At 42.3% G+C, this 26,862-nt stretch overlaps 1 protein-coding gene across 1 annotated transcript; it reads left to right on the top strand.

Annotated features, from left to right (window-relative positions):
- Positions 1-424: 424 nt before the first annotated feature.
- LOC308677478 (epididymal sperm-binding protein 1-like) lies at positions 425-24,298 on the top strand. Its single transcript, XM_081343922.1, has 8 exons — positions 425-591; positions 808-951; positions 12,148-12,312; positions 13,229-13,390; positions 15,692-15,838; positions 19,578-19,742; positions 20,527-20,573; positions 23,647-24,298. The coding sequence occupies exons 1-7, from the start codon at positions 531-533 to the stop codon at positions 20,532-20,534; spliced, it is 852 nt and encodes a 283-aa protein (XP_081200048.1). The 5' UTR covers positions 425-530; the 3' UTR covers positions 20,535-20,573; positions 23,647-24,298.
- The last annotated feature ends 2,564 nt before the right edge of the window (positions 24,299-26,862 follow it).

Below are 26,862 nucleotides of genomic sequence, written 5' to 3'. Positions count from 1 at the left end.
TATTAATCAACTTTGCTGAAATAAAATAACTCCATGTGTTTTATAGTTTGGCTAAGTAGAAGGCCAGAGGCTTGAATTTTTTTAAAAAATTTTTTTGCAACTCTCAAATATATTTTAAGACAAGTTGCACAAGTTGAAATGAAAATCTTAGACTTGCAGATGTTGCAAATATCCTCAATTATTTCCAGAAAGAATATATAAAGCATAGAGCTTGCTGAAAGAGTTACATTGTGAAAACCTGTGGTCAGTTTATGTACATAGATATATTTGTAACTCCTGTAGGAGTTTTTAGCCATATAAGGCAAAGGAAATGACAGCATTCAGGATTGTGAGTTTTGTGGTTTGGGAGTATAAAAGAGTTGGCTGAATTCAACAATAACACACAGGCTTTTAGGGAAGTCTCCCTGTGTCCTGTGCAGAATAAAGAAATATTGCTTCGATCTTCATCTTAGTGTGTTCAATTTAGTTTCATCACATAGTCTTGAAGGACGCACAGCTCTCCAGGGTTGTCAGGTGCATTTAGAGAGAAAATGGCCACAATAATAGCATTTATTTTATTCAGTACTCTTCTTCAAGCACTCCTTGCAGCAGGTAAAGAAAATGTGTTGATTCATTTTACCTGGGATAGAATATGTTGATCTTTGCTTTTCAGGGAGTGTTTGATTTTCAGGAAGTGTTTATTTAGGTAATTTACGGTATATAGTGTTTAGTTCTGTTGCATGACTCGTTTCTTACTTCTAAATCAAGGAATGAATGCTTAGCAGGGAATTTCTTAAATCCTGATATTGTCTTCTTTTTCCATTTTAGTTCCTCCTCCTTGTGTCTTCCCATTTATTTACAAAGGAGAAACCTACAATTCTTGCACTAAAGTTGCAAACGACAATCGCCCATGGTGTGCTACAACTCCAAACTATGATATATCTCCACAATGGAAGAATTGTGCTACTGAAGGTTTGACATATTTACATTTTTGAGCTACATTACTAGCTAGGGGTAGGAAATATAACAATTATCCTGAAACAGCCAACTGATTCCTTTTATAATGCTTCTAGGCCTAATCTGGTATATAATTAAAACAGGCATTATAGGAAGTTTGTCTGCACTTTTGTAAGCTTAACCTAGCTCCACAACAACAATGTAACTGCCCATCAATGTGCATCTTTATTATACAAGACTACCAGAAATGGTTCAAATGGCTCAAATTACATAAAAAGCATTAATGTATTTTAGAAAAGTGCCTATGGTTTGGGTACATGATAATAACATTTCTGATTTATCATGATATGTGAACTCACTCCTTGTGAATCTTATTTATAAATCTTGTTTCATGATAGTCTCTTTTACCCTTTTCCTTTTTACCAAGGAAATTGGTTTGTTGGGTGGGCAGAGAAATTTCTTCCATAATTCTAAACCCACATTAGGGTAAGACTATTCCAAAGCAACTTTCAATTTTCAGTCTATTTTGGAAACTGGATACTTGTTTTTAAACATTGTGCTTGAAACATAATAGCAATAGCACTTAGACTTACCGTATTTTCAGGCATATAAGATGACTTTTTAATCCATGAAAATCTTCTCAAAAGTCAGGGGTTGTCTTATACGCCGGGTGCTGAAACTTTAGGGACAAGGCTGGCTGGAAAACCTGGAGCGGATCTCCCATTTTGTCTGCGCAGGGAAAGCAGGACCAATTGGAGAAGAAGCTGCAGTCTGTGATTTTTTACAGGCTGGGGTCTGGGCGTCTTTCCTTCTAAAGTTGAAGAGCAGCTGTAGTCTATTCCAACTTGAAAGGCAGGTGGGGAATGCTGCAGTGAAAGCAGCTGCTTAGCTCTAAGGACACATTTGACTCAGGAAATGGGCGGGCTGGCTGGAAAATCTGGAGCAGATCTCCCATTTGGTCTTTTTTTTTTGTAATCCCATTTATATCCCGCCCTTCTCCGAAGACCCAGGGCGGCTTACAATTTAAAGCACAAATCAATGTGCTTAGCAATAGCCTTCATTCTATGTATATGCCTGCTTATTAGGGCTTTCGCCCCCCCCCCAGCAGCATTATTAAAAGTCAGCTTATTGCCCCCAACAATCTGGGTCCTCATTTTACCTACCTCGGAAGGATGGAAGGCTGATTCATCCTTGAGCCTGGTGGGATGCGAACCTGCACTAATTGCAGGCAGCTGGTGTTACTTAAGGCTCTGCACAGGGAAAGCTTTAGAGTGAATTAGGAAAAGTTTAATCCACTTGCACTGTTTTATGTTTACATGTTTGATGACAAACAGCTTTATGTTTATAAGTGACAGTTTTCGTACTAAGTACCTGCATGTCATAAGTATTTGAATTAAAATTACCATATTAAAATCAAATCTGATGTTTTTTAATTTTTATTTGGTGTGCGTTGGAAGAGGGGTAGTCTTATACGGCGAGTATAGCCCAAACCCTATAATTTAACAGGAAATGTAGGGGGTCGTCTTATATGCCCAGTCGTCTTATACGCCGGAAAATACGGTATATACTGCTTTGCAGCCTCTCTAAGCAGTTTACATATTGCCCCCAACAATTTGGGCCCTCATTTTACTGATTTCAGAAGGGTGGAAGGGTGAGTCAAACTTGAGCTGATGAGAATTGAACTAGCCTGCAATACTGCATTCTAACCACTGTGCCACCATGGTTCATAAGATATATGACTCTTCGAATGCACACATGACAAAGGGCTCAATAATATGAAACAAAAATCTGAAATAATATCATGTTGTTGTTGTTAGCTGCGAAGTCGTGTCTGACCCTTCGCAACCCTATGGACAATGTTCCTCCAGGCCTTCCTGTCCTCTACCATCTTCTGGAGTCCATTTAAGCTCACACCTACTGCTTCAGTGACTCTATCCAGCCACCTCATTCTCTGTCATCCCTTTCTTCTATTGCCCTCAATCTTTCCCACCATTAGGCTCTTCTCCAGTGAGTCCTTCCTTCTCATTAGGTGGCCAAAGTATTTGAGTTTTAGCTTCAGGATCTGGCCTTCTAAAGAGCAGTCAGGGTTGATCTCCTCTAGGACTGACCGGTTTGATCGCCTTGCAGTCCAAGGGACTCGCAGGAGTCTTCTCCAGCACAATAGTTCAAAGGCCTCAATTCTTGGCTACAGTCCCCATCTGCAGTGATCTTTGAGCCCAGAAAAATAAAATCTGTCACTACCTCCATTTCTTCCCCATCTATTTGCCAGGAATTGAGAGGGCCGGATGCCATGATCTTGGTTTTCTTAATGTTAAGTTTCAACCCAAGTTTTGCACTCTCCTTCTTCACCCGCAACAAGAGGCTCTTTAGTTCTTCTTCACTTTCTGCCATTAGAGTGGTATCATCTGTATATCTTAGGTTGTTGATATTTCTTCCGGCAATCTTAATTCCAACTTTTGATTCATCTAGCCCTGCCTTTCTCATAATGTGCTCTGCATATAAGTTAAGTAGGCAGGGTGACAATATACAGCCTTGCTGGACTCCTTTCCCAATTTTGAACCAATCAGTGGTTCTGTGTCCAGTTGTCACTGTTGCTTCTTAGCCCACATATAGGTTTCTCAAGAGACAAATAAGATGGTCTGGTACGCCCATCTCTTTAAGAACTTGCCACAGTTTGTTATGATCCACACAATCAAAGGCTTTAGCATAGTCAATGAAGCAGAAGTAGATGTTTTTCTGGAACTCTCTAGCTTTCTCCATGATCCAGCGTACGTTGGCAATTTGATCTCTAGTTCCTCTGCCTCTTTGAAATCCTGCCTGTACTTCTGGTAGTTCTTGATCCACATACTGCTGGAGTCTAGCTTGTAGGTTTTTAAGTATAACTTTACTAGCATGAGAAATGAGTGCAATGGTGTGATAGTTTGAACATTCTTTGGCACTGCCTTTCTTTGGGACTGGAATGTAAACTGATCTTTTCCAATCCTGTGGCTACTGTTGAGTTTTCCAAATTTGCTGGCAAATTGAGTGTAGCACTTTTACTGCATCGTCTTTTAAGATTTTGAATAGCTCAGCTGGAATACTGTCACCTCCACTAGCTTTGTTGTTGCTCAGCTTTTCTAAGGCCCATTTCACTTCACATTCTAGGATGTCTGGTTTGAGGTCAGTGACCACCTCATTGTGATTATCAGGGACATTAAGCTTGTTCTTGTACAGTTCTTCTGTGTAATTTTGCCACCTCTTCTTAATCTCTTCTGCCTCTGTTAGGTCCCTGCCATTTTGTCCTTTATCATGCCCATTTTTCCATGAAACATTCCATCTGTCCAATTTTCTTGAAGAGATCTCTGGTCCTCCCTATTCTATTGTTTTCTTCTTTTTCTTTGCACTGTTCATTAAAGAAGGCATTCTTATCTCTTCTAACTATTCTCTGGAATCTGCATTCAATTGGGCGTATCTTTCTTTTTCTCCTTTGCCTCCTTTCCTCAGCTATTTGCAAAGCTTCCTCAGACAGCTATTTTGCTTTCTTGCATTTCTTTTTCTTTGGGATGGTTTTGGTTGCTACCTGTTGTACAATGTTGCAAACCTCTGTCCATAGTTCTTCAGGCACTCTGTCTATCAGATCTAATTCCTTAAATCTATTGTATATTCAATAAGGATATGATTTAATTCATTCCTGAGTGGTCTAGTGCTTTTCCCTACTTTCTTCAGTTTAAGCCTAAACTTTGCAATGAGAAGCTCATGGTCTGAGCCAAAGTCAGCTCCTGGTCTTGTTTTTACTGACTGTATAGAGCTTCTCCATCTTTGGCTGCAGAGCATATAGTCAATCTGATTTCTGTGTTGACCGTCTGGTGATGTCCATGTGTAAAGTCGTCTCTTGGGTTGTTGGAAAAGAGTGTTTGCTATGACCATTGTATTCTCTTGACAAAATTCTATCAGCCTGTGCCCTGCTTCATTTTGTACTCCAAGGCCAAACATGCCTGTTATTCTGGTTATCTTTTGGCTTCCTACTTTAGCATTCCAGTCCGCCATAATGATAAGAACATCATTTTTTGGTGTTAGTTCTGTAAGGTGCTGTAGGGCTTCATAGAACTGGTCAATTTCATCCTCTTCAGCACTGGTGGTTGGGGCATATGTGAGATGGTCTCACGAGGTCGATGGATCGTTAAGGTGCTTCCAAGTAAAAGGCATCACGCAGGAATGTGATCATTCAAAGCTTTATTTAACGATAAAGTAAATAGAAAGAGTTTCCTGGCATGGAGGCCTCCATGCCTGGATTGTAAGCTAGCCGAAGAGAGAACAAAGAGAGAGCAAGCAAGCATAGCATTGACAGACAAAGAGCAGCCCCTTGAGCAGAGGTTTTTATGGTGGGTCTCAGGCCCTCCCTTACCATAAAACTCTCTCGCCAATGGGGATGCAGGGGCCGGGGACCCCTGACCCACCAGTGGGAGCAAAGAAGCCTCTTTGCTCCCATCTGATGACCTTTTTGGGGAACTGCCATGGCTGGCACAAAACATCTAACAATTCCCCTTCTTGCCAGCCAATGACAGGGACCAGTGAATGTGTGTGAGGGGGCGAGAAGGTGTCATAGACATGTATATTCATGTTCAGAGGACCAAACCCAAACGCTTACACAGAATTTTGTGCCGGTCAATGGGAACAGGTTTGGTGAACAGATCAACTATCTGGTCAGTTGTGTTACAATGCTCAACATGTATAAAACCCTCTTTGGCAAGCTGCCTGACATTTTTATAGCGTATGTCTATGTGGCGGGACCTAGAGCCCACTGCATATGCCCCCGAGATTGCAATTGCAGCTGTATTATCCTCTTGAATTTGGATGGGCAGAGGAGGAGGTGCCCAGATGCTCGTTATCAGAGCATCGAACCAAATCAAATCATTGGCCATGTCTGACAGGCTGGCATATTCAGCCTCAGCAGTGGAGCAAGAAACATATTTTTGCTGCCTAACATGCCAATGGATAGGACAGCCATTTAGCAATATGAGGAAACCATAGGTGCTCCGTCTACTCTTGGTGTCGCCAGCCCAGTTTGGTTCTGAGTAAGTGGAGAGCTAGGCCGTCTTCCCCTTCTCTGGTTCCAGCACAAGGAGAGCATCGGTCATGCCCCTGAGGTACCTAAGTACCCTTTTAACAGCAGTCCAGTGGAATTCCTTTGGGTGTTCCACATGCCTGGACAGGAGATTCACAGCTAAAGCTATGTCAGGCCTGCTCCAATTGCTGATATATAGCAAGGAGCTGATCACAGATCTGTAAAGCGTATTATCTGTGAACTCAGGACCGTCTTTGTGAGTGTGATTGTAATAGTCACTTTGTATTGGGCTACGCGTTGGGTTAGATTCTGCCATTTTGCATTTGGCCAATAGCTCCTCCATCTTTTCTTCCTGAGATAGGGCGAACCCCCCCTTAGTGGCCAAGATGTGCACACCCAAGTACTTGTCAACCCACCCCAAAGACTTCAGGGTAAACGTTTCCTCCAGGGTCTTGGCAAATTCATCACACCCTTCCTTGTCAGGCCCTACATATAGTAGGTCATCCACATAAACTAACACCCGTTCTGTGGTACCCTTGGAGTTGCATGTGAAAACACATTCATCTGCATGGGATGCAGTGAAACCAACTCGTTCTAAACTTTTTCTAAGGCAGTCGTACCATAGTTTCCTTGACTGCTTGAGACCATATAACCCTTTGTGGAGCAACCATCTATTTCCCCCTTTTTGCTGGTAGCCAGGAGGGGCCCTCACGTAGATCTGCCGGTCCAAGTTGATGTGGAGGTAAGCCATCTGGATGTCGAATTGGAAGACTTCCTCCCCCAGAGCGGCTGTAGTTACGAGGGTGGCCTTGACGCTCTCTGCCCAGACGGTTGGAGAGTAAGTCTCCCCGTAGTCCTCCATGTAGCGCTGGGCGAACCCCTGAGCTACCAAACGGGCCTTATACAGGTAGAGGCCATTGGCAAGTGGTTTGGCCTTGTAAACCCACCTTGTGCCAATGACTTTCCTCTCCTTTGGTGGTTGCTGGGGGGTGAAGACCTTGAGTTTTCTTAGGCTCTGCATTTCCTTCTCCATCGCGAGCTGCCATTTCTCCTGTTCTTTGATGGGCAGCTCCTGGATGTCAGAGAAGGATTTTGGGGTGACCACAACGCTGTTGACAGACGTGATGTGCCCAATGTCGATTCTCTTTGGCGGGATCCCTTTGTTGGACCGCTTTGACCTCCTTACCTTCTGCCACTCACCACCCTTTTCTTCCGCGGGTCTCTGAGGCATCGCTGGGGGACTGGACGGCTCATCCTCCCCATCTGATCCAGGTAGGATGACATCTTCGTCTTGTTCCTCACTTTCGTCGGTGGCAGGGTATGTGGTCTTCTCAGGTGATGTCATGGTCGGTGTGTCCTTGCTGGGTCGGTTGATATATGGGCTCAGATCATTTGGGAAGTCACAATCCCTGCCCCCTTCTCCCAGGAAATGGTAGGCCTTGGAGCCAGGAGCGTAGCACAAGAGCCTCAGTCTCTGGGAGACAGATCTCCCCTTCTTCCGCAGCTGCTTGGGGATGTGCACCCAAGCGTAGGAGCCAAACACTCGCAAGTGTCCCAGACTTGGTTTCCTACCGTGGACCAGGAAATATGGGGTCTGGTTCACAACACTGCTCCAGGTGCGGTTTAAGGTGTAATTGGCATATTTCACCGCCTCTGCCCAGTATGATTCTGCGACCCCAGCGTCCGCAATCAGACTACGCACCATAGTTTGCAGGATTCCATTTCTTTTCTCTGCTATGCCATTTTGAGCAGGGGTGAATGGCGCAGTAAGAAAATGGTGGATGCCCTTACGCCTTACCCAGTCCTGGAATTTTCAGGACATGAACTCAGCCCTGCGGTCGCTCTGCAGTTGTGCGATCTTGGTCTTCTACTGGGTCTCTACAAAGTTGTACAGTGATTTTATAGCATCAAAGGCTTCGGATTTTTCTATGAGGGTATACACGTGGCCGTACCGTGAAAAATCGTCAACGGCAGTGAGAAAATACTGACTTTTCCCTAGGGATGGTGTGAAAGGCCCAACCAAATCAGCATGTACTAGTTGGTACGGGTATTGGGTCTTACGCAGTGACACCTTAGGGATGGGGGCAGACTTCCTCTTGGCCCTCTTACAGATAGCACAGTCCAGGAATACCTTACAATCCTTGAGCTGGACTCCCTCAGCAAACTCTACCATCTTTTTAACTACAGGGAAGCTCACATGACCTAATCTTCGGTGTAAGAGATGGGCACACTTATTGTGGAGCGGCTTCCCCACTGACACCCTCTTGGCTCTGGTTGCCTTGAGCGGTGCTTTAGGTGCTTGCTGAGGTTCGGGTTTCTTGTCCACACTGCCCTTGGAAAGCCGTGGGGCTGGCTGAGGTCGCTTGGGTACAACCGCTTCGGCCTTGTGCTCCTTAAACAGCCTTGGGGCTGGCTGTGGGGCTCCTTCTGAGGTGGCTGGGTTCTCAGGGGAGAAGTATGGCAAACCATTTATGATGGCAATACTTCCAATGACCCTCTGGTTCTGGGTGACATGACCTCCCCCTTTGCGAAATAAAACTTCCACCTTGTCATCGTCACATAATTTGATAATGCTTAATAAGTTGTTAGCAATGGAGGGAGCATGCAATACCCCTTCAGCCCGGGTACAGAAACAGTGCCCTCCTCAACAACTAAAACCTTATCACCATTGGCCACCTTGACAGATGAGTTAATTTTCTTTAACCTTTTAAACCCTTGTTTCATATTGGTAATGTGAGATGAAGCTCCAGAGTCCAGTAACCATAAGTCAGTGGGGCTATCAGCTTTTGTGGTGGGGGTGAGAGCACAAGTACACACAAAATGCCCTTGGCACTACCTTTGCCCCCGCCACGCCCCCTTCCTTGCCCCTTGCCCCTTACTTGATTGGGACCAAGTTTGGGGCCTTGTTGTTGATGGGGGCAGTCTTTCTTCAGATGCCCCTCAGAGCCACAGATGAAACACTTAAGTAGAGCATTAACCTGCTCTGAGCTGTGGTGCCTCCTGCTGGTTCGCTGGGTGATAACTTTGGCGTATTCTCCTGCATCTCTTCATCTCTTATCTTCCTCAATGAGTCTGCCTGTGAGGTAGGATACAGTCATGGCTTCCTTCATTGTCCCCTCCAGTGAAACAATGAAGCTGCTCCAACTTCTGTCCAGGGAAGCCAGAATGACAGCGACCATGTTCGCATCAGTTACAGGGTAGTCTCTGGACATCAGTTCTGCCCTGAGTGTCTTCAATTTTCCCAGGTGTTCAGGCATGCTAGCCCCAAACTTCAGTGTGGTGGTGTAAAACTCAGTTGTGAGTCTGGTGATCGAACCTATGGTGTCACTGTTGAATAAATTGTATAATAACCGCCAAAGTTCACCAGCTGTGAGTCCATCTGGAATGCTGGAGTACAAGTTAGTATCCAGTGAACTCAGTAGAGTGGTATATGCTTTCCTATGATACCACTCTTCTTGGGGTCTCCAGGGAAGAGGTGGGGGGTCCAGAACCATCTCTAGAGTCCCTTGCTCTAATAGATATACCTGCACTTCTTTATTCCATCTGCTGAAATTCCCCCCCCCCAAGTTGCAGTTTTTCAAAATTATTTGAGAGCGCAGAAACAGGTGAAGAGATCTGGGAATGAAAAAGAATTTTTTTTCCAGTCCTTTGTCCATTTCTATCCATGTGAGAGCTCTCTATTGAGGTGAATGGAAGAGGGATCCCTCTGCTGGTAGGTGGTGGTATTTTTCTCTGATTTTTGGATGGCTCCGACTGAGCATGCTCGGAGTTGGGGGGCCCGACTGGGCATGCTCGGGGTTCATTTGAGCCCATGAGGCAGAGGGAGCACTTCCTGCCTCTGTACTAGGCCCAGCCCTGGGTCTGTAGGCTGGAATTTGGGCCTGAAAAGGGACTGAGGGCCGCAAAAGCTCCGAAGATTCCTCCTGAAGCCCCCCTGGCATTGGAATACTCACCGGGGGGGCGAAGATCGCAGGATGGAGGCTGGATGGCACATGGATTGCCCGGATTGCCTGAAGCCATCGCTGGTCCTGAAGAACCTGGGAGCAGCTGAAAACGGCTCTGGAGGGGGGGGCCTCTTCCGGAGCCCCCCTGAAGACCATCTGGCAAGCAGGGCGACTGGGCGGTGGCAAAAAGTAGGCTGGGGGCCCCGGGGGTTCACTGGGGGTCCTCTGGGGTTGCAGGACGTAGTTGGGAGGCTCCAGGCTGGACGCCTCCCAGCAGTTAGGACCCAGGGAGAGGGTTGGAGGCCTTGGAACTCTTCCGGGAGCCCCCTGGGGTTGGCGAGGGAGGCTGGCTACCCCCGATGTTGAGGCTGCAGTTGTTTTAGCCTCCAGAGGTCCGGATATTTGCTCCAATCTGTGCTGCAGTAGGCTTGGCTGGGCAGGCTTCACTGCCATCATAGGCCTTGAGGCTTTCTGGTGGGGAGGACCAGGGGGTTTCCATGCTGCTTTGGCTGGATGCTCCAGATTGCTGGGCCTCCAGGCTTGGTTGAGGCCTATCTTTATCAGACCATGTGGGTGTCCTGGGGGCCGCCATCTTGTTTCCGGTTGGGGGCGGAAGTTGCAGATTAGTGTTTGGCGGGAAATTTCGTGCCAAAAGCTCTGGGGTCCCGGGGTCACTCAAGGTGGCTGGCGCCATGTTAGGGGGCCTCGTGGGAGCTGGGGAAGGACTCACCCGGTGTCCAGAGGCCTCCTGTACTGGCATCCCCCGTGGAGAGGCTTGTGGCATCCTTTGTGTTGCAAGGAACTTTAGAAGCAACTCCTTGCGTTCCTGGTCAGTCATTTGGTCCACGCGGTGCCTGTCTTGGGCCCGGGCCATTTCCGCTGTGTCTGGGCAGTCTTGGGTGGACTGCAAGCCTTCCATGCTTCCCTCTGTGGCTTGCAGCTGTAGGGAGGCATGCGAAGGGGTCCCTGGCGCTCCGCTGGGTCCTCTGGGGGAATAGAGGTCATCTGTGCTCTCACCTGGAGCGGAGCTTGCGTCAGGGGCTGGATGCAGGGCTGCCGTCTTTGATTGAAGACTCCTTGTCACAATCGGGGACCTCCTGCAATCCGTTTCAAATGGGTTCTTTGAACCTCCAGGCATCTTGCGTGGCTTGGAAGCGTTGCCTTAAACCATCCTCTGCTTCCAACTTGTGAGATGGTCTCACGAGGTCGATGGATCGTTAAGGTGCTTCCAAGTAAAAGGCATCACACAGGAATGTGATCATTCAAAGCTTTATTTAACGATAAAGTAAATAGAAAGAGTTTCCTGGCATGGAGGCCTCCATGCCTGGATTGTAAGCTAGCAGAAGAGAGAACAAAGAGAGAGCAAGCAAGCATAGCATGGACAGACAAAGAGCAGCCCCTTGAGCAGAGGTTTTTATGGGGGGTCTCAGGCACTCCCTTACCATAAAACTCTCTTGCCAATGGGGCTTCAGGGGCCGGGGACCCCTGACCCACCAGTGGGAGCAAAGAAGCCTCTTTGCTCCCATCTGATGACCTTTTTGGGGAACTGCCATGGCTGGCACAAAACATCTAACAGCATAGACTTGGACTACTGTGATATTGAATGGTTTGCCTTGGATTCGAATTGAGATCATTCTATCATTTTGGGGATTGTATCCTAGTATTGCTTTTCCTACTCTTTTATTGACTATGAAGGCTACTCCAGTCGTGTCATCTCTTGTTTGACCACGTCCAGCTTGCCTTGATTCATGGATCTTACATTCCAGGTTCCTATGGAGAAAAAATCTTTACAGCATCGGACTTTCCTTTCACCACCAGACACATCCACAGCTGAGCGTCCTTTCGGCTTTGGCCCAGTCGCTTCATTCTTTCTGGTGCTACTAATACTAGTTCTTTGCTCTTCCCCAGTAGCATATTGGACACCTTCCAACCTGAGGGGCTCATCTTCCAGCGTCATATCTTTTTGCCTTTTGGTATTGTCCATAGGGTTTTCATGGCAAAGATACTGGAATGGGTAGCCATTTCCTTCTCCAGTGTATCACATTTTGTCAGAAGTCTCTGCTATGACCTTTCCGTCTTGGGTGGCCCTGCATGGCATAGCTCATAGCTTCATTGAATTATGCAAGCCCCTTCGCCACGACAAGGCAGTAATCCATGAAGGGGAATAATATCATACAGAACACTATTAAAATAATATGTTTTATTCCTTTCTGTTATGCTTAGAATATGGTGGTAATTCTGGTGGAAAACGATGTGTGTTCCCCTATATGTACAAGAAACGTACTTATTACACTTGCACCAATGAAGATGCAGAAATGGGAAGATTCTGGTGTGCAACAACTGGAAGTTATGATAATGATGGACAATGGAGCTACTGTGCTGATACCAGTAAGATAACTGTGTGGTATTAGCTTATTTGGTGTAATTGGTATGTCTAGGGTATTGTACATAAAGGAAAGTAAGAAGACCTTTTAATTGATAAAAAAATGGATAAATAAAGTTGAGAGTGGCACAGAAATGAATACATTTTGGAGGAAGGGAGAAATGATACTATATAGTTTAGAAGCAGGGCATATAGCCAAGGTCCTTGATTCAGTCTCTTAAATCTTGAGAAATAAGTTAATGGTCATGGAAGCTGATAATGTTCAATTAAAACACAAATAATGGTTGAATTAGGGGTGGACAATTAATTTCCCCAAAGAGCCATTGAGGAACTGGGGCTGCTGTGGAAGGCCAAACCAATAACTCCTGACTGAACTCCACCCACTACCCACTCACCTGCAAAGCTGTGCTTTGAGGATATGGCATTGGGTGTCTGAGCCCATCCCCTTATATGATGACCACTGCTGCCTCTTCCGGTTGCTACAGGTGAGGAATGAGCACTGTGCAGGTGCAGAAAAGGGCCTTCTCTCCTTGCCTTCCTGTGACTGCCAGCCAAGTGACAGAGCACCTGATCACTGTGCAGAGCCTAATATGGGCTTCTTTTCCTGCCCCCCCTGCAGAGCACTTACTGTATTTACATTTGATTTCTATTTTCCAATTGACCTCATACAGGCCTGAAGGGACAGCCAAAGAGCTGGATGTGATTGGGGGCCATAAAATGCCCAATTCTAGTTTATTATATTAGTATCTCCAATTTGAATAGTCATATGAGATTAAGTAACGTGATTCACCTTTTCAAATAGATTTGTTTTTAGTATGATGTATGATATATTGCAGTTGAGCCAAAATACATTAACTTAAATGCTGAACCCCAAAACCAGTGGTTAATGACTCTCTTATTCACATTTTCATCACTGTTCAGGACTAGCTACAAATTCACAGGGGGCATGTGTGTTTCCTTTTATCTACAAGGGACAATCCTACTCATTTTGCACAAAAGCTGGATCTTCTAGTGGAAAGCTCTGGTGCTCTTTAACTGGAAACTATGATACAGACCCAAAATGGACTTACTGTACACCCTCAGGTATGGAAAAACACATAATAGAAGGAAATACTTTGGACATTCCTGCTAACTAGCTCTGCTAATTATTAGACTGGAAGAGGGGAGAATCATGTACAAATCCACACTAAGTTGCAAAAACTCTAGAGACCACTTTCTAACAGTTACCATTTATCAATCCAATTTATCTCTGAGTAGTATACTGGGAATAACATTGATGAACAAAGCATAAAGAGATGTTATATATCTAAAGTAAGGCAATACAAGAGTAAATAAAGTCATTTTTATCTTAGAAATTGATTCTTGAGGACTACAAGAATATATCCATGTTGGGTTTTTTGGCAACAAACTAGAACTGATTTGCCATTCAGGGATATGTTTTCTATTTCTCTATAAACATGAGATTTCTTATTGATCACCATCTCCAGTGATAGCCAGAAGTTACCGTATATACTTGAGTATAAGCCGAATTTTTCAGCCCACTTTTTGGGCTGAAAAATTCCACTTCGGCTTATACTCCAGTCAACAAAAAAACTTACCGAGGACTTGTGCGCGGCCGAGGCTTTGGAGCTTCCGGGATCGCGCTCACCTCTCCCAAGCCACCGCCGTCCGGAGACCTCCCCAAACGAAGCCGGGTCTCCGTTCCTCTGCGCCCTGCCTGCCTGCTTCTTTCCACAGCAGAAAGAAGCAGGCAGGCAGGGGGCGGAGGAACGGAGACCCGGCGACGTTTGGGGATATTTGGAGAGGCGCCCAAACCTCCCCAAACGTCGCCGGGTCTCCGTTCCTCCGCCCCCTGCCTGCCTGCTTCTTTCCGCTGTGGAAAGAAGCAGGCAGGCAGGGCACAGAGGAACGGAGACCCGGCGACGTTTGGGGATATTTGGAGAGGCGCCCAAACCTCCCCAAACGTCGCCGGGTCTCCGTTCCTCCGCCCCCTGCCTGCCTGCTTCTTTCCGCTGTGGAAAGAAGCAGGCAGGCAGGGCACAGAGGAACGGAGACCCGGCGACGTTTGGGGATATTTGGAGAGGCGCCCAAACCTCCCCAAACATCGCCGGGTCTCCGTTCCTCCGCCCCCTGCCTGCCTGCTTCTTTCCGCTGTGGAACGAAGCAGCCTGAACGAAGCAGGCTGCTTCTTTCCACTGCGGAACGAAGCAGCCTGCCTGCTTCTTTCCGCTGCGGAACGAAGCAGCCTGCCTGCTTCTTTCCGCTGCGGAACGAAGCAGCCGGCGGCGGAGGCTTGCAGAACGGCGGATCGGCTTATACTCAAGTCACCAACTTTTTCCAGTTTTTGGGGGTGAAATTGGGGGTCTCGGCTTATACTCGAGTCGGCTTATACTCAAGTATATACGGTACCTGTTCAGTTTAACACACCTCTAATAAGAAGAAGTGGTAGAAGTGCATTGAAAAAAGTCACTAAGTAAACAATTTACTTGGGCTATTTGAAGCAGAAAGAAGATGCCTAATAGTTTGCAGTTGTAGCTGAAGGTGAAAGCAGAAGGTCAACTGAAGGTCAGATAACAGAAGATTGATACATCAATTCCTATGGATGGAAAAATTATAAGATGTGTTACTGTACAGAAAAGACTATGATTAGATAGTACCTTAGCTTGCATTTGTATTACATGTTTGTACATTTTTATTTTCTTAGTCCACCTTTACATAGGGAAGGATTAGTAGGAGCCATTGGGCAAATAACCAATTGAATTGAAAAAATAGTTTTAATATTTCAAATTAAAATCAAATTGTAACTATTTAAATTGAAAGTATTTGCTGGGCCAATTTGATGGTGTCTTTAGTAGTGTGAAGCTCACAAAGGTATCAGGACATAAGGAAGTGCAGTGCTTTGGATTCAAAGTTGATAATGTGCTTTGGAATAAGTAAGAAGTTGAAGATTTCTCTGGAATGCAAGGAAAATGCATGTTTAGGGTTAAAGAGGTGAAGGCATGCAGCCATATGCAGTCTGCATGCCTAGGCCTGCTCTAAAACACCTTTTTGACTTTTGATTTAAGCCCTCCCTATTTAGGATAGTGAGTGAGGAGACACTTAGCAGCTGTGGAGCCATCACTGGCCATGAGTTCATCAAGGAAAAAAAGTGTTTTCCTCAAAATGCCCTCAGAATGCTATCTGATAACCTTTTGCGACTATAGAAATTAATCTTCAGCTACTAAGTTATTCTTTTGTTAGAGGATTTAGGAAGAAGTAATGGCAAGTGGGAATAAACGTGGAAGTCAAGGGGGAGGGGGAATAATTGAATGAAAGTGAGCTTAGTCCATAGAAGTCTTTTAGGAGTCCTGCTTAATTTATTCTCCCATTATATTTCCTTTTCAGTACTCCTTTCTTGCAAGTTTCCCTTCAGATTCAACAACAAAGATTACCATCATTGCACAAAAGATGGTGCTTATGATGGCCAGTTTTGGTGTGCCACAACCGCAAACTATGACAAGGACAGGAAATGGAGAGCATGTGCCACTGAAGGTAGGAGAAACTACAGTGTGGTATAGGCACCTGTTTTCCCCTTTCCCCTCAAAATCCAGAGACTCTGAATGGCTACAGTGATATTTCAATGGAACAAATAAATGTCCTGTCAGAGGGGAATTTTCATGCAACATGAGATGTGCAAATCAAGATCTTCAATTACAGATAAAAATGAAATCCAGATTAAGGATGGGAAAACAGGTCCGTGTGAGTCAACTGAAATATTTGCAGTGGATGGATGTGAAAGTGGATGTGAAAGTGGAAATGGAAAAGAAAATATATAGGGAAAATGAAAGTACTGGAGTGAAAGAATGCATTCTTGGTGAGGGACAGCAATAAGATTAATTGACATGGAGTAAACAACAAATATTGTTGATGGCAAGGTAAAAAATCCCAGGGTTTTTTAAAAAAGCAGTGTAGAGAAAAAGATGCAGAGCATGGCTTGTGGAATTCTTTCCAACTCTTTTACTGCAGTGGCCACATGTTTCTGTGCATGTGTGAATTAGGAAAATATAAGGTGGGCTATGTGTGATCAGAACTGGGTTACATGATGAAGGATTAGGCTTAGACAGGAGCAACCAGCCATATTCCAAGCTTCTCCTCAACTGTTTCTACCGTAGGAATTCCTCCAGGGAGATTTCAAATTTATTTTTTTTCTGCTGCCATGCTTCATCCAATCTGTTTTAGATTTGATCTTTCTTTTGCTGCCTTCTCTTTCCATGCCCAATTTGTTTTTATTCTGTTCAGTTTTCAGACAACTAGCACAATAAAGGACAGAGTCCCACCCTTCTTTACAGCAGCAGCGGCAAAATAAATAAATAAAATAGGATATGAGCATAACCTATATATTGCACATTCTGACAAGGCATCCGAGCAGGATTTAAATGGAAGGCAGTGTGTCTGCCGCAAATGCTGGAGAAGGAAATACAGGTAGTCCCCAGTTAAAAACTGCAATGGGGGGCAACAACTCTGTTGCTTAGTGATGTGGTAATTAAGTGAAAGATCACATGACCATACAGGATTTATAGCAGTTCTGGGTTGTTTGTTAAGTGAACTGCATGTGGTTGTTATGCATGACATCATGAGACTATGATTGTCAACTTACTGCCAGTTTCTCCATTGATTCTGCTTGTTGGAAGCCATTTGTGAAGCTCGCAATTAGCAACCATCTCACTGTGGGACACTGCAATCATTATAAATGCATGCTAATTGTGAAGTGCTGAATCAGGATCACATGTCATAGGCCTGAGTTTGTGGGTTTGTGACCTTCCTAGTTGACTATCAATTACCCATGGTTGTTAGGCATGAAATTATGTGACTGTGAGTTCTGATTTACTGAACTTGTCAGAAATCAGCTGGGAAGGCTGTAAATACTGATCACATTATCCAGAGATGTTGCAATTATCATAAATACATACTGCTTGCTAAGCGCTCAGATTTAGGGATGATATGATGGTCATAAGTACATGAACCGGTTGTAAGTCATTATTTTTCAGTGCCATTACAATTTCAAACGGTTATTACATGAATGGTTGTAAATTGAGGTTGATTTGTAGAATCTTCATGGACTTGCCATGGTTAGATGAGAGTTTTACAGGGAGTTGGAATGTGGAGAGGACACATTCATTCCATGCTTGTCTTATGGTCTGAGGCTCTTTGCCTCAGCTTCAGCCTTTATAGTGTTCCTCATTCATAAGATGTCTCTGAGCTTGTGAAAGTTTAGGTAAGTGTTGTCTCTGCAGATAATCTATTTCTTGTATGTCAAGTTCCTGCTTCCTGTAATGGTTGCAATATAAGTTGTGAAGGGGCTTTATAATGAGATTATTATCTGTTATTACCTTGCGGCCTTCATGGATTTTCATTATCAGACTTATTTTGTCCTTCCTTTCTTAATTTATATGCCAGCCATCTTCCTGTTTTATTAGAAACTAAAAGTGTTTTTGTTTCACATAATTTCAGTTTAGTTTCTATTTCCTGAAGTGTTAATGTGGACAAGTTGGACATAACAGTTTAACTTGATGTAAAATTTTAAAGTTCATTGGCATCTTTGCAATTCAATTTTTTTCTTTCAAATTTCATACAATATTTTTTCCATCTTTTCCTGACACTTTTTAATGTATATTTTATTGATTTTTACAGTAACAATCTTTAGTATTTTGTAAGCAAGACGTTGTCTGGTTTATATGTTTGACATTAATATCATATAATACCTATTCCTACTCTTTATTCCATTTCTCTAACCATTTATAAATTTTTCCCATGTTTGAAAGTATTCTGAATCTTGCTTCCCCTTCATTTTCAATGTGAGCCTATCCATTTCTGCACAGTCCAAAATTTTCTTAATTATGTCTTCTTCAGATGGTATTTCTTCATTTTTCCAGTATTGAGCAAATGTAATTCTTGCTGCTGTTAATATATATGATATTAAGTATACACATTTTTATCATAATTTTCTGAAATTATACCTAAAAGAAATAATTCCAGTTTATAGTCTACATACGCTCCTATCATCTTTTCTAGCCACCTATGTATTTATGACCAATAGTTCTTTGCTTTAGGCAGTTGTGGGATTCAAATATGTGAACAACTGGTTCTCTGTGTGGATGCTGCTTCCGGAAGTCCATTCTGGGCCTGGGCAACAAAAAATTAGCTACCGGTTCTACCGAAGTGGTGCAAACCAGCTGAATCCCACCACTGGCTTTAGGTCATGTCCACCAAAGATGATAATACGTGCCTGGATTTTGTCTGCATGTCCAACAATTGTTAGACATATTTTTAAACATTTTTGCTAGTCTTGCATCTATAGAACATTTTACATAAATTTTCTTTATAAGTAGCTGCCCTTGTTATTTTGCAGTTTCGTTCCCATAGGTTTTGCCATTTTTCTAACTACATTGTGCCCAAAGTTTTTTGCCCAAGTTATCATTGTTTCTTTAACTTGTTCATCTTCCATCTTTAAATTTAACAGAAATCTGTACACTATCTTAATCAATTTGTCATCTGATGGCAATAGTATCTGGCCTAATGCTGTCGGGTCTTTGTAAAAACCATATATTTTTGCATCTTTCTCATATCTCATTTGCATTTGCAGATGTGGCCACCATGCCCTGTTCTTCCAATTCTTGTTTAGTTTGTAGTTTTCCATCAGTATTCAAGATATATTTGTAAGTCACAAGTTTCTCATAATTAATTAAATTTGGGTGTACGAAAGCCTCCATTGTTGGAATCCATGCTGGTATTTTCATATAAGTTCTTGATTTTATCTTTTCCCACTGACACTTTTCTTCTCTAGACAATTATGCTGTATAAAGTGGCCCCCAGGACCACTTTACTGGCATCTCAAACAGTCATTAAATTTGTCCCTTTATTTAGGTTATTGTCAAAATATCCATTTAATTTCTTTTTTTTACAGCCCTTTATAATTATCTTCTTTTGTTGAATAGATTCATTTAATCTCCACCAATGATTCAAAATCTTTTTTCTAAGTATCCAAAAGAACTGGGTAAAAAAAAATGTAGGGGAGAGAGGTGGTGGGGGGAGCGCAGGAAATGCACTATTTTGCAAGAAGAGAGGTTAAAGATGTCATTTGGAAAAATGGAGTTTGGGGTCCTAGGCCTTCAGTCCTTGATAGGACAAAGAATAGGATTTCAGAGAGTTGAAATGTTTATGGATAAGATTAAAGTTCATCCCAATACAAAGGCTACCTCCTTTTTTATTTTTCTGTTTTCAATATCTACAGAATATGAAGGTAACTCCAAAGGCAAGCGCTGTTTCTTTCCATTCATCTACAATGGGAAAAGATTCTATTCTTGCACCAATCAAAATTCAGACAATGGAATATTTTGGTGTTCTGTCACAAGGAACTATGACAAAGACCGTCAATGGAGCTATTGTGCTGATATAGGTAAGATAAATCAGAAGTTGCTGTATTAAGAATCAGAAATCAGAAAGTAGAAGTCCTTTAAAATATCTGGGAAGAAAGTTTTATTTGACATACCTAGGAATAATGTCTATATAATGTAGGAAAATAAATGTGCCATAGTGATTATTGCAAACTAAAAGAGAAGAAAAAGGTATCTCTGAATTGGATGGAAGTAAATACTTAATTTATTGGTATTATTAGCCTATTTGGTTAGAGATCTAGGGTAGCTCTTTATTTATTTAATCAACTTGTATGTCAGCTCTCGGCAACTTTAAGCACGTTACATGTTAGATTTAAAATCAACAATTTAATAATATAAAGAATTAATGATACCAATGGCATATCAGAGAAAAACATTAATAAAAAAGAATCCAGTTATTCATTATGTAATATAAATCCAATACTAGAGTAGATTATGAAGGACTTTGTCCTAAGGCCTGACAGACGAACCAGGTCCTTAAAGATGTATGAAATTGCAGCAGAGTCAACGCTGTACAGGAAGAATGCTGTTTTTGCAGAGTGGATGCAGCTGAAGGGGAGGGCCATCTCCTAGATCCTGCAAGGTGAAACTGTTCTATATCTGGGATTTGGAGTTTGCCAACTTTATCAAATTTTAATGGATGGACAGTTACAGGAGAAAGGTGTGATCCTATAGGTATCCAGGCTATGCGCCATTTGATAACTTATTATGTTTCTTTTTTTCTTTGAAAACAGCTGAACTGTATCTATGTATATTACAGAACTGACCATCTACCATTTCTTCTAGGACTATAGACCAGGAAGGCCTGTCAGACCATATGTGTAATTCCTCAGGTAGGACAAAAATGGAAAAAGGGGGACAAAATGCTTGAGATGCTAAGGTTATGTGGGAAAAGGATCCGGACATGGAATTTTTTTTCAGATGATTATAATATTCTCCTACAATTCTTTCCTCATATGATGGGTAACTGCTTGCTTGTTCAAGTTTCTAGTCTCCTTTTGCACATTCCAAAACTCCTCAAGATTGTAGCTGATGAAAACACTAAATAGTAATTTATGCATCTGATCAGCTTAGCCCAGAACATAATAAAAATATTTACCTGCATTTTTCATGTCTATTCACAGGCCAGTTCTTGTCCTACATAATAGCAGAAATATAATTCAGATTCTGTTTGAGGCCATAGCAATTTGAAACATCTCTTGACATTTGTACAAAATGGACTCAGTGCAATTTATAGCACTGCCCTTGAGCCATCCAATTATTTTATTTTTGTAGATATTCAAAATTTATTAAAGTTTACATTCACTTCCAGCACATGCAAGTACACTTATCTGCCTTAAAAAAAGTAAAAAAAAATACAAAAAAATTTGCAACTGGTACCTCCGCTTTGTAAAACCATTATGTTGTGCTCAATTTGTACTTTGCATCATGGTGACCTTGCTTAATACTTCTGCAGTGATGGTTGGATAATGATGCAAATCCTGGTGAGGGAATGTTCACAGATTCTGCTTGTGTAAAACAATATATATTTTTCCATGCTCTTGATAAAAGAAAATACCAAGATAGGTATTGACTTCTTTTTTAGCACAATAGAAAATAATAACATTACAACCTCAACTTTTTACTTTTACACAATGACACATACTAGCCTTTTCTATAACAACAGACTTATCTAATTAGCAAAACCAAACTCAAAGTTTACTTTTTTTCTATCACAAGCACAAAATCCAGAAGCAGTTTCCAAATGGAAACAAAATTATTCTTTTCTGTGATAACACAGAATTTAAATCATTCTTCTTTCTTGCTGTGGGAAATAATATATGTTTTTGTTTCCACTTATTAATCTTTATAGACTATCATCATTGATGTTAACATCATTTACTATACTATTTCAGATTCTTTAACCTTAAAGGGGAAAAACATTTTTGAACATATATTTGAAAACTCTAAACTTTTCTTTAAAATATTTCTAAAATCAATGAATTCTAAATTCTAATACATCTTTTTATTTTCTTTTAAAATTAATATATTTAAATTCACTTTCAATAATATTTTACAAGCTTTAGGAATCACTCAAACACTGTATATGAAAAAAAAATTCAAACTCACTTTTATAAACAAAAGATTACATTAAAGCTTTCTTTCAAGTACATATATCAGACTTGTAGAAATCCATCCTAACTCCAATTAACTCATTAAATTTAAGTCACTCCCTCCAACTTATCCAGATAGAAAATATCTTCTTCACTTGAATGTCTATGAAGTCTCATTTTCTCAAATAATTCTCAACTTCTTAGTATCTATGAATTAAAAACCCCAAACTTGTCCTCTTGAGAATTATAGATTTGCTTGGAGCTCTTCTCTGGGAGGGTTGTACTGTATTTAAACCATCTTCATAATAGTTTATCATCAAAGTTTTAAAAAGGTATTTCATGGTGTGTTTTTTTTAGTTTGCCTGCAGGAATTCTTTTCCTTATCATTTAACAATAAAAGAGTCTCAAAAATGGCACAAATCTTCAGATTGAAAAAGAACCTCTTTTAGCTAGTGAAGAGAATAACCCCATCAAATGATTAAGAAGTGAAATTCTTGGCTTATTGTCCATCTGAAAAATAAATTCCAAAATGTTGGCTTTTTCAACAATGAAATACTTTGTTCTGTACCAGCCTGCTACCGGCCCTGCAGAAAAGGCAGGGACAACCCCTTTACAAATGGCAAGAGGCTGGAATTAAGCCTGCCAAATTTATTAAGATAAAACAGAGCAAAACAAGACACCAACCATGAAACAGGAGCTATGAAACAGGAACAAATCAAGCGGTTGCCTGCAGCAAACCAGCCCTCCCACGCATTCCCCTTTTATACAGTTCAGGGCGTGGCTTCTCTCTGCCTCCTTCCGAGGTGCCCCATTGCCTTCCTCTGTTTACTCCTGATTGACTGCCTCTTGCGTCAAGCGTCCTTGAACAGGGCCAGCTGTGGGTCATCTTCATCCACGCTGTCAGGCTCACACAGCTGGGTCTCCGTGGTGACCAGGTGGGAGGGGCCTGGCTGAGGGCTCTCATCAGCAAGATCTTCAACCCCCTCAGCAAGCTCTTCAACACCCCCCCTCCTCCTCTGAGTCATCCGACCCAACTGCCGAACCCACAGGCTGACCCTGAATCACAACATACTTGCAGCCCCATCCTTAGCTGAACAACTCATGAACTTATCCAAAGCACAGCTCCTGAGGCTTCATGAAGACTGCTGCTGTATGGAATATCTCCCTAAACCAGGAAAATAATATAAACTAAAAGAATGTCTTTTCCTTCCATTAGTAAGCTGAAAAAGAGATAAGCTTCCTTAAGGATGGCCATCTTCACAGGATTTTTTCCGCCTTTCTACTTCATGTTTTCTCCTTTTCTCCTGTCCTGGTTTCCCATTATTTTCATTTTCTTTGTATTTTATATTGTGATAAATTAATAATTTAAAAAAATCAAGAAAATGCTGAGGAGGGACAGAGGGAGGAAAAAGTGTAGATTTATGTCTACATGTTTTAATCTGAATGCTCTGAAATCTTTAATTACTTTAGAGAATAATATTCAAAGAACATGTTTTGGTTTCTTAAATTTCAGTGCTCTTTGCTCTTTCTTTCTTCCAAAATCAGAAAAGATAAAGAATTATATGTGAAACTGAAGAGTGGTTTGAATAATACTGGATGCTCATAGTTTCTTTCTTTTTTTCTAAAAGCAACCTATGTAGAATACTCATCACTTCTGAATGAATTGTCTATATTTTTGGTGTCCACAATATAAAACAGAACACAAATGGATTTTAAACTTATTTTAACTTACAATAACTTCCTGACTCTTGTAAGTGGAAATATTGAACTCTCTTGAACATTGGTAACTGCATCAATTTTGTTTTCTCCCCAGATCACCAAAATCAAGACAATATTGGATGTTTGTGATTCCGGGGATGATAATTTTTGAATGGAAGTTATGGTTATGTGCCATCTGTCACTTTACTTTTGCAAACTTATTACTGCAGAAAAGACACATCTAGGTCTGCTAGAAGCTCACACTTTGCATTATTTTACTAAGAGCCTTCTGTATTTATAATTATGCATGAAAGAATCACCTAAGAAATCATTTTATTGCCAGATATGGGCATTTTTAGTAGGTTCCAAGGCACCTTTATTTGTGCCATCAGAATTTGTAAGTAATCAATTAATTTCCCACCATTTTAAGTCTACTTTAAAAATTTTATCTTTAGAATAGTGTAGGTTTAAAAGATACTTTTTAATTGAGGTTCCGTTTAAAAAGCCAGTAAAATATTTCTTATGTTGCTTTTTTTTATTATGGCATTCAATATTGTAAAGTATAGCAGAAAAAAGCATACTGGCCCTTGAAATATTTTATAGATCATGTTTAAACTACTGATCAATCAGTCTGAATGCCCATTTTCCAATGGCACTTTCCCACTCTTATAGAAATATGAGTGATTATGATATCCTCTTTTTGCTTTGAATTGCTAGATGTCTCCTGATCATTTCTAAATATCTGTTTCTTTGTAATAAATATTTTAGCAGCAAACTAGAGTGTATTCTTTTCAATTGCATGAATTGGTTTATACAACCTCTCTAGATGACCTCCACAAATAGATTAATTTTCATGTCTGATAGTTGATCTGCTGTCCTTTTACATTTTGAATTAATCAGGAAAATGAATTGATTTTTCAAATTGTCAAATTGATTTGCAAGTACATGATTCTATTTAGCTATTTGATCTGAACCATCATTCTGATTTGTAAAATCAATTCAGTTGGGGGATTTGATTAATGTTAAATACTGAGTTCGATGAGGCATTGATCAGGCAGCTCTTTATTGAAGGAACACAGAAGTGAGTCTAACAGCCACTTGTCTTCTATTTATACCAGACTGCCGCTAGGTGACAGCCAATGAATTTAAAGCACCATTTGCCACCCAAAGTGCAGGCTTGTAGCTAACAAGAAAACAGTTAGAGACTTGATTTAAACATATCCAGCTAACAGCTTATAACTGCCATTACAAATTGGGTCAATACACAACACCCGTTCCCCCTAGATAAATCAACATATCACAAATAATGAATATAATCTTGTAAGTAAGCAGGTGGGTTTCACACCCGTTCTGATCACCGTAGCATTGTTGGAGGCCCTCAATCTACAAGCCCTTTAGATGGGCTGGGTAGACCGGGGCTCCTAGACCTGCTCGCCTTGGATAGACCAGTATCTTTCTGAATATTCTGGCTAGGTAGACTGGTGCTGTCCTGTGCAGTACTGTCAGATTGATTGGTGCCTGTTTCTTCAAATGCAGCAGAGTCTGACAGTCTGGGGAACAAGTCTGCTAACAATTCCTGTTCAGGGGACATAATCTCAAAAGTCTGTGGTGACTCAGACATGGCTAAGTCACCATGCATCTTTTTGCTAGTCTCACAAGATTAGGAGACTCAGGCATATGGAGGTTACCAGGCAACTCCCAGCTCTCCTCTCTGTCAGTGGCCAGGGTTTGATTAGCCTGCCACCGTCGCAGTTGGTCTATGTGGGGCCGAACCACATGACCATCTTCCAGGGCCACTTTGTACAACAGTGGCCCTGACACCTTACAAATCACAGCTACCACACATGGTGCCCCCTGTCCATAGTTTCTCACCCAAACTTTCTCACTCAGTTGCAGATTCCATGGGTTGCACTGTTTCTGCAGCTGCCTGGTCAGAATGGAGACAGTCCAGCTTTGTGATCAGCTGATGTCCCCATCTGCTGGGCTGTGGCCCATTGAGGTGCATAGAGTTGTGTGCTGGCAGAGCAAAAGGTCTGCCAGCCGATGATGCCAATAACCAGTTGTTAGTCTCTTTAATGAATCCTTGGTCGTCCTGACTGTTAAATATTCAGTTCTTGCAGGCATTAAGTGAGACGGAGTGTTGAAACAGCAACAAGTTTATTTAACTCAGAACAGAAGCAGCCCTAATAGCTGCTGTGCAGCTATTTATTCTGTTAGCCTCCAGGCAGTGACCAATGGGTTTGAAGTAACAGTTTCCTGCCCAAAACCTAATCATCTGCCTGGAGACAGTAAGTTTGGCTTCAGTAGCAGCAACCATTACAACACAGGAATCTAGGTCAGACATTTAAGCAAGTGATACAAGGCATTTAAGAAAACAGTTTAAAGCCAATACATTATACTCCTTCCCCTAGATAGCTCAAACTCTCAATTGTTTTACATAATCTTGCAGGTATTTAGGTGGCCTTCTTGACCATTCAGAATGTCTAAGGGTTGCAGGGGTCTATCAGCTTGGCTGCCAGGCTGGGTAGACCAGGACTCTGAGGTTCAATGGAGTTGGGTTGATATGAGTCAACCTTTGGATGACCAGTCCTGTTTGGCCCAAACCAAAGTCCAATCATGCAGCAAAGTCTGCAGGGCTGTTTCTCAGTGCCATTTGCCTGCCTTGTTCGGCAGATTCAGTCTTTGTGTCCGGAGAAGGCTCTTCTATGGCCGTTTCCCTGTTAACTTGAGGGAGAGTTCTGTCAGAGCTTGCAAGTCTGTCGGAGCTCGCAAGGCCTTCTGCTGGACTGCTGTCATCTGGGCCCTGCATGTGGCCCTCTTGGCAGTCCTGGGCTGGTGGCTGAGCTGCCTGCCACCAACGCAGATGGTCAATGTGTCCATCTTCCAGGACCAACTCATAGGAGAGTGGCCCTGAAACTTTACAACCACCATTGGCCATTCGAGGCTGGGTGAAAGGGAGCCGATGTGGTGTGCCTTATGAGATTTGCCCTGAGGGAGGACTGGAACTCTGAAGCAGTGAACTGAGCCCCATTGTGTGAGACTAAGATGTCTGGGAGCCCATGTGTTGGAAAGATTCTGTGCAGTTCCTGGATGGTCCTGGCAGTTGTCATAGTGGGTACTGGTGCAGCCTCTAACCATTTAGAGTGGCTATTGACCACTATTAAAAACAGCTGTCCCTGAAAGGGCCTTGTAAAGTCAATGTGGATTCTTGACCATGGTGTGTGAGTGTCCTCCCATAAGTGGACAGGGGCCTGTGGCATCTGGCATGTGTAGCAACCATGTACTTGGGCCTCAATAGCTTTATCTAGCCCTGGCCACCAAAGGTAGCTCC

Source organism: Vipera berus, assembly GCF_964194415.1.
Source record: "Vipera berus genome assembly, chromosome: Z".
In the NCBI taxonomy this organism is placed as follows: domain Eukaryota; kingdom Metazoa; phylum Chordata; class Lepidosauria; order Squamata; family Viperidae; genus Vipera; species Vipera berus.
This window is presented reverse-complemented; position numbering and strand designations above follow the sequence as displayed.

Excerpts from the sequence above, each read along its gene's own strand:
- LOC308677478 (XM_081343922.1), top strand. The coding sequence starts at position 531 with ATGGCCACAATAATAGCATTTATTTTATTCAGTACTCTTCTTCAAGCA. Across the intron at positions 13,391-15,691 it reads GACTTACTGTACACCCTCAG|TACTCCTTTCTTGCAAGTTT; the intron begins GTATGGAAAAAC and ends TTTCCTTTTCAG. Across the intron at positions 15,839-19,577 it reads GAGAGCATGTGCCACTGAAG|AATATGAAGGTAACTCCAAA; the intron begins GTAGGAGAAACT and ends CAATATCTACAG.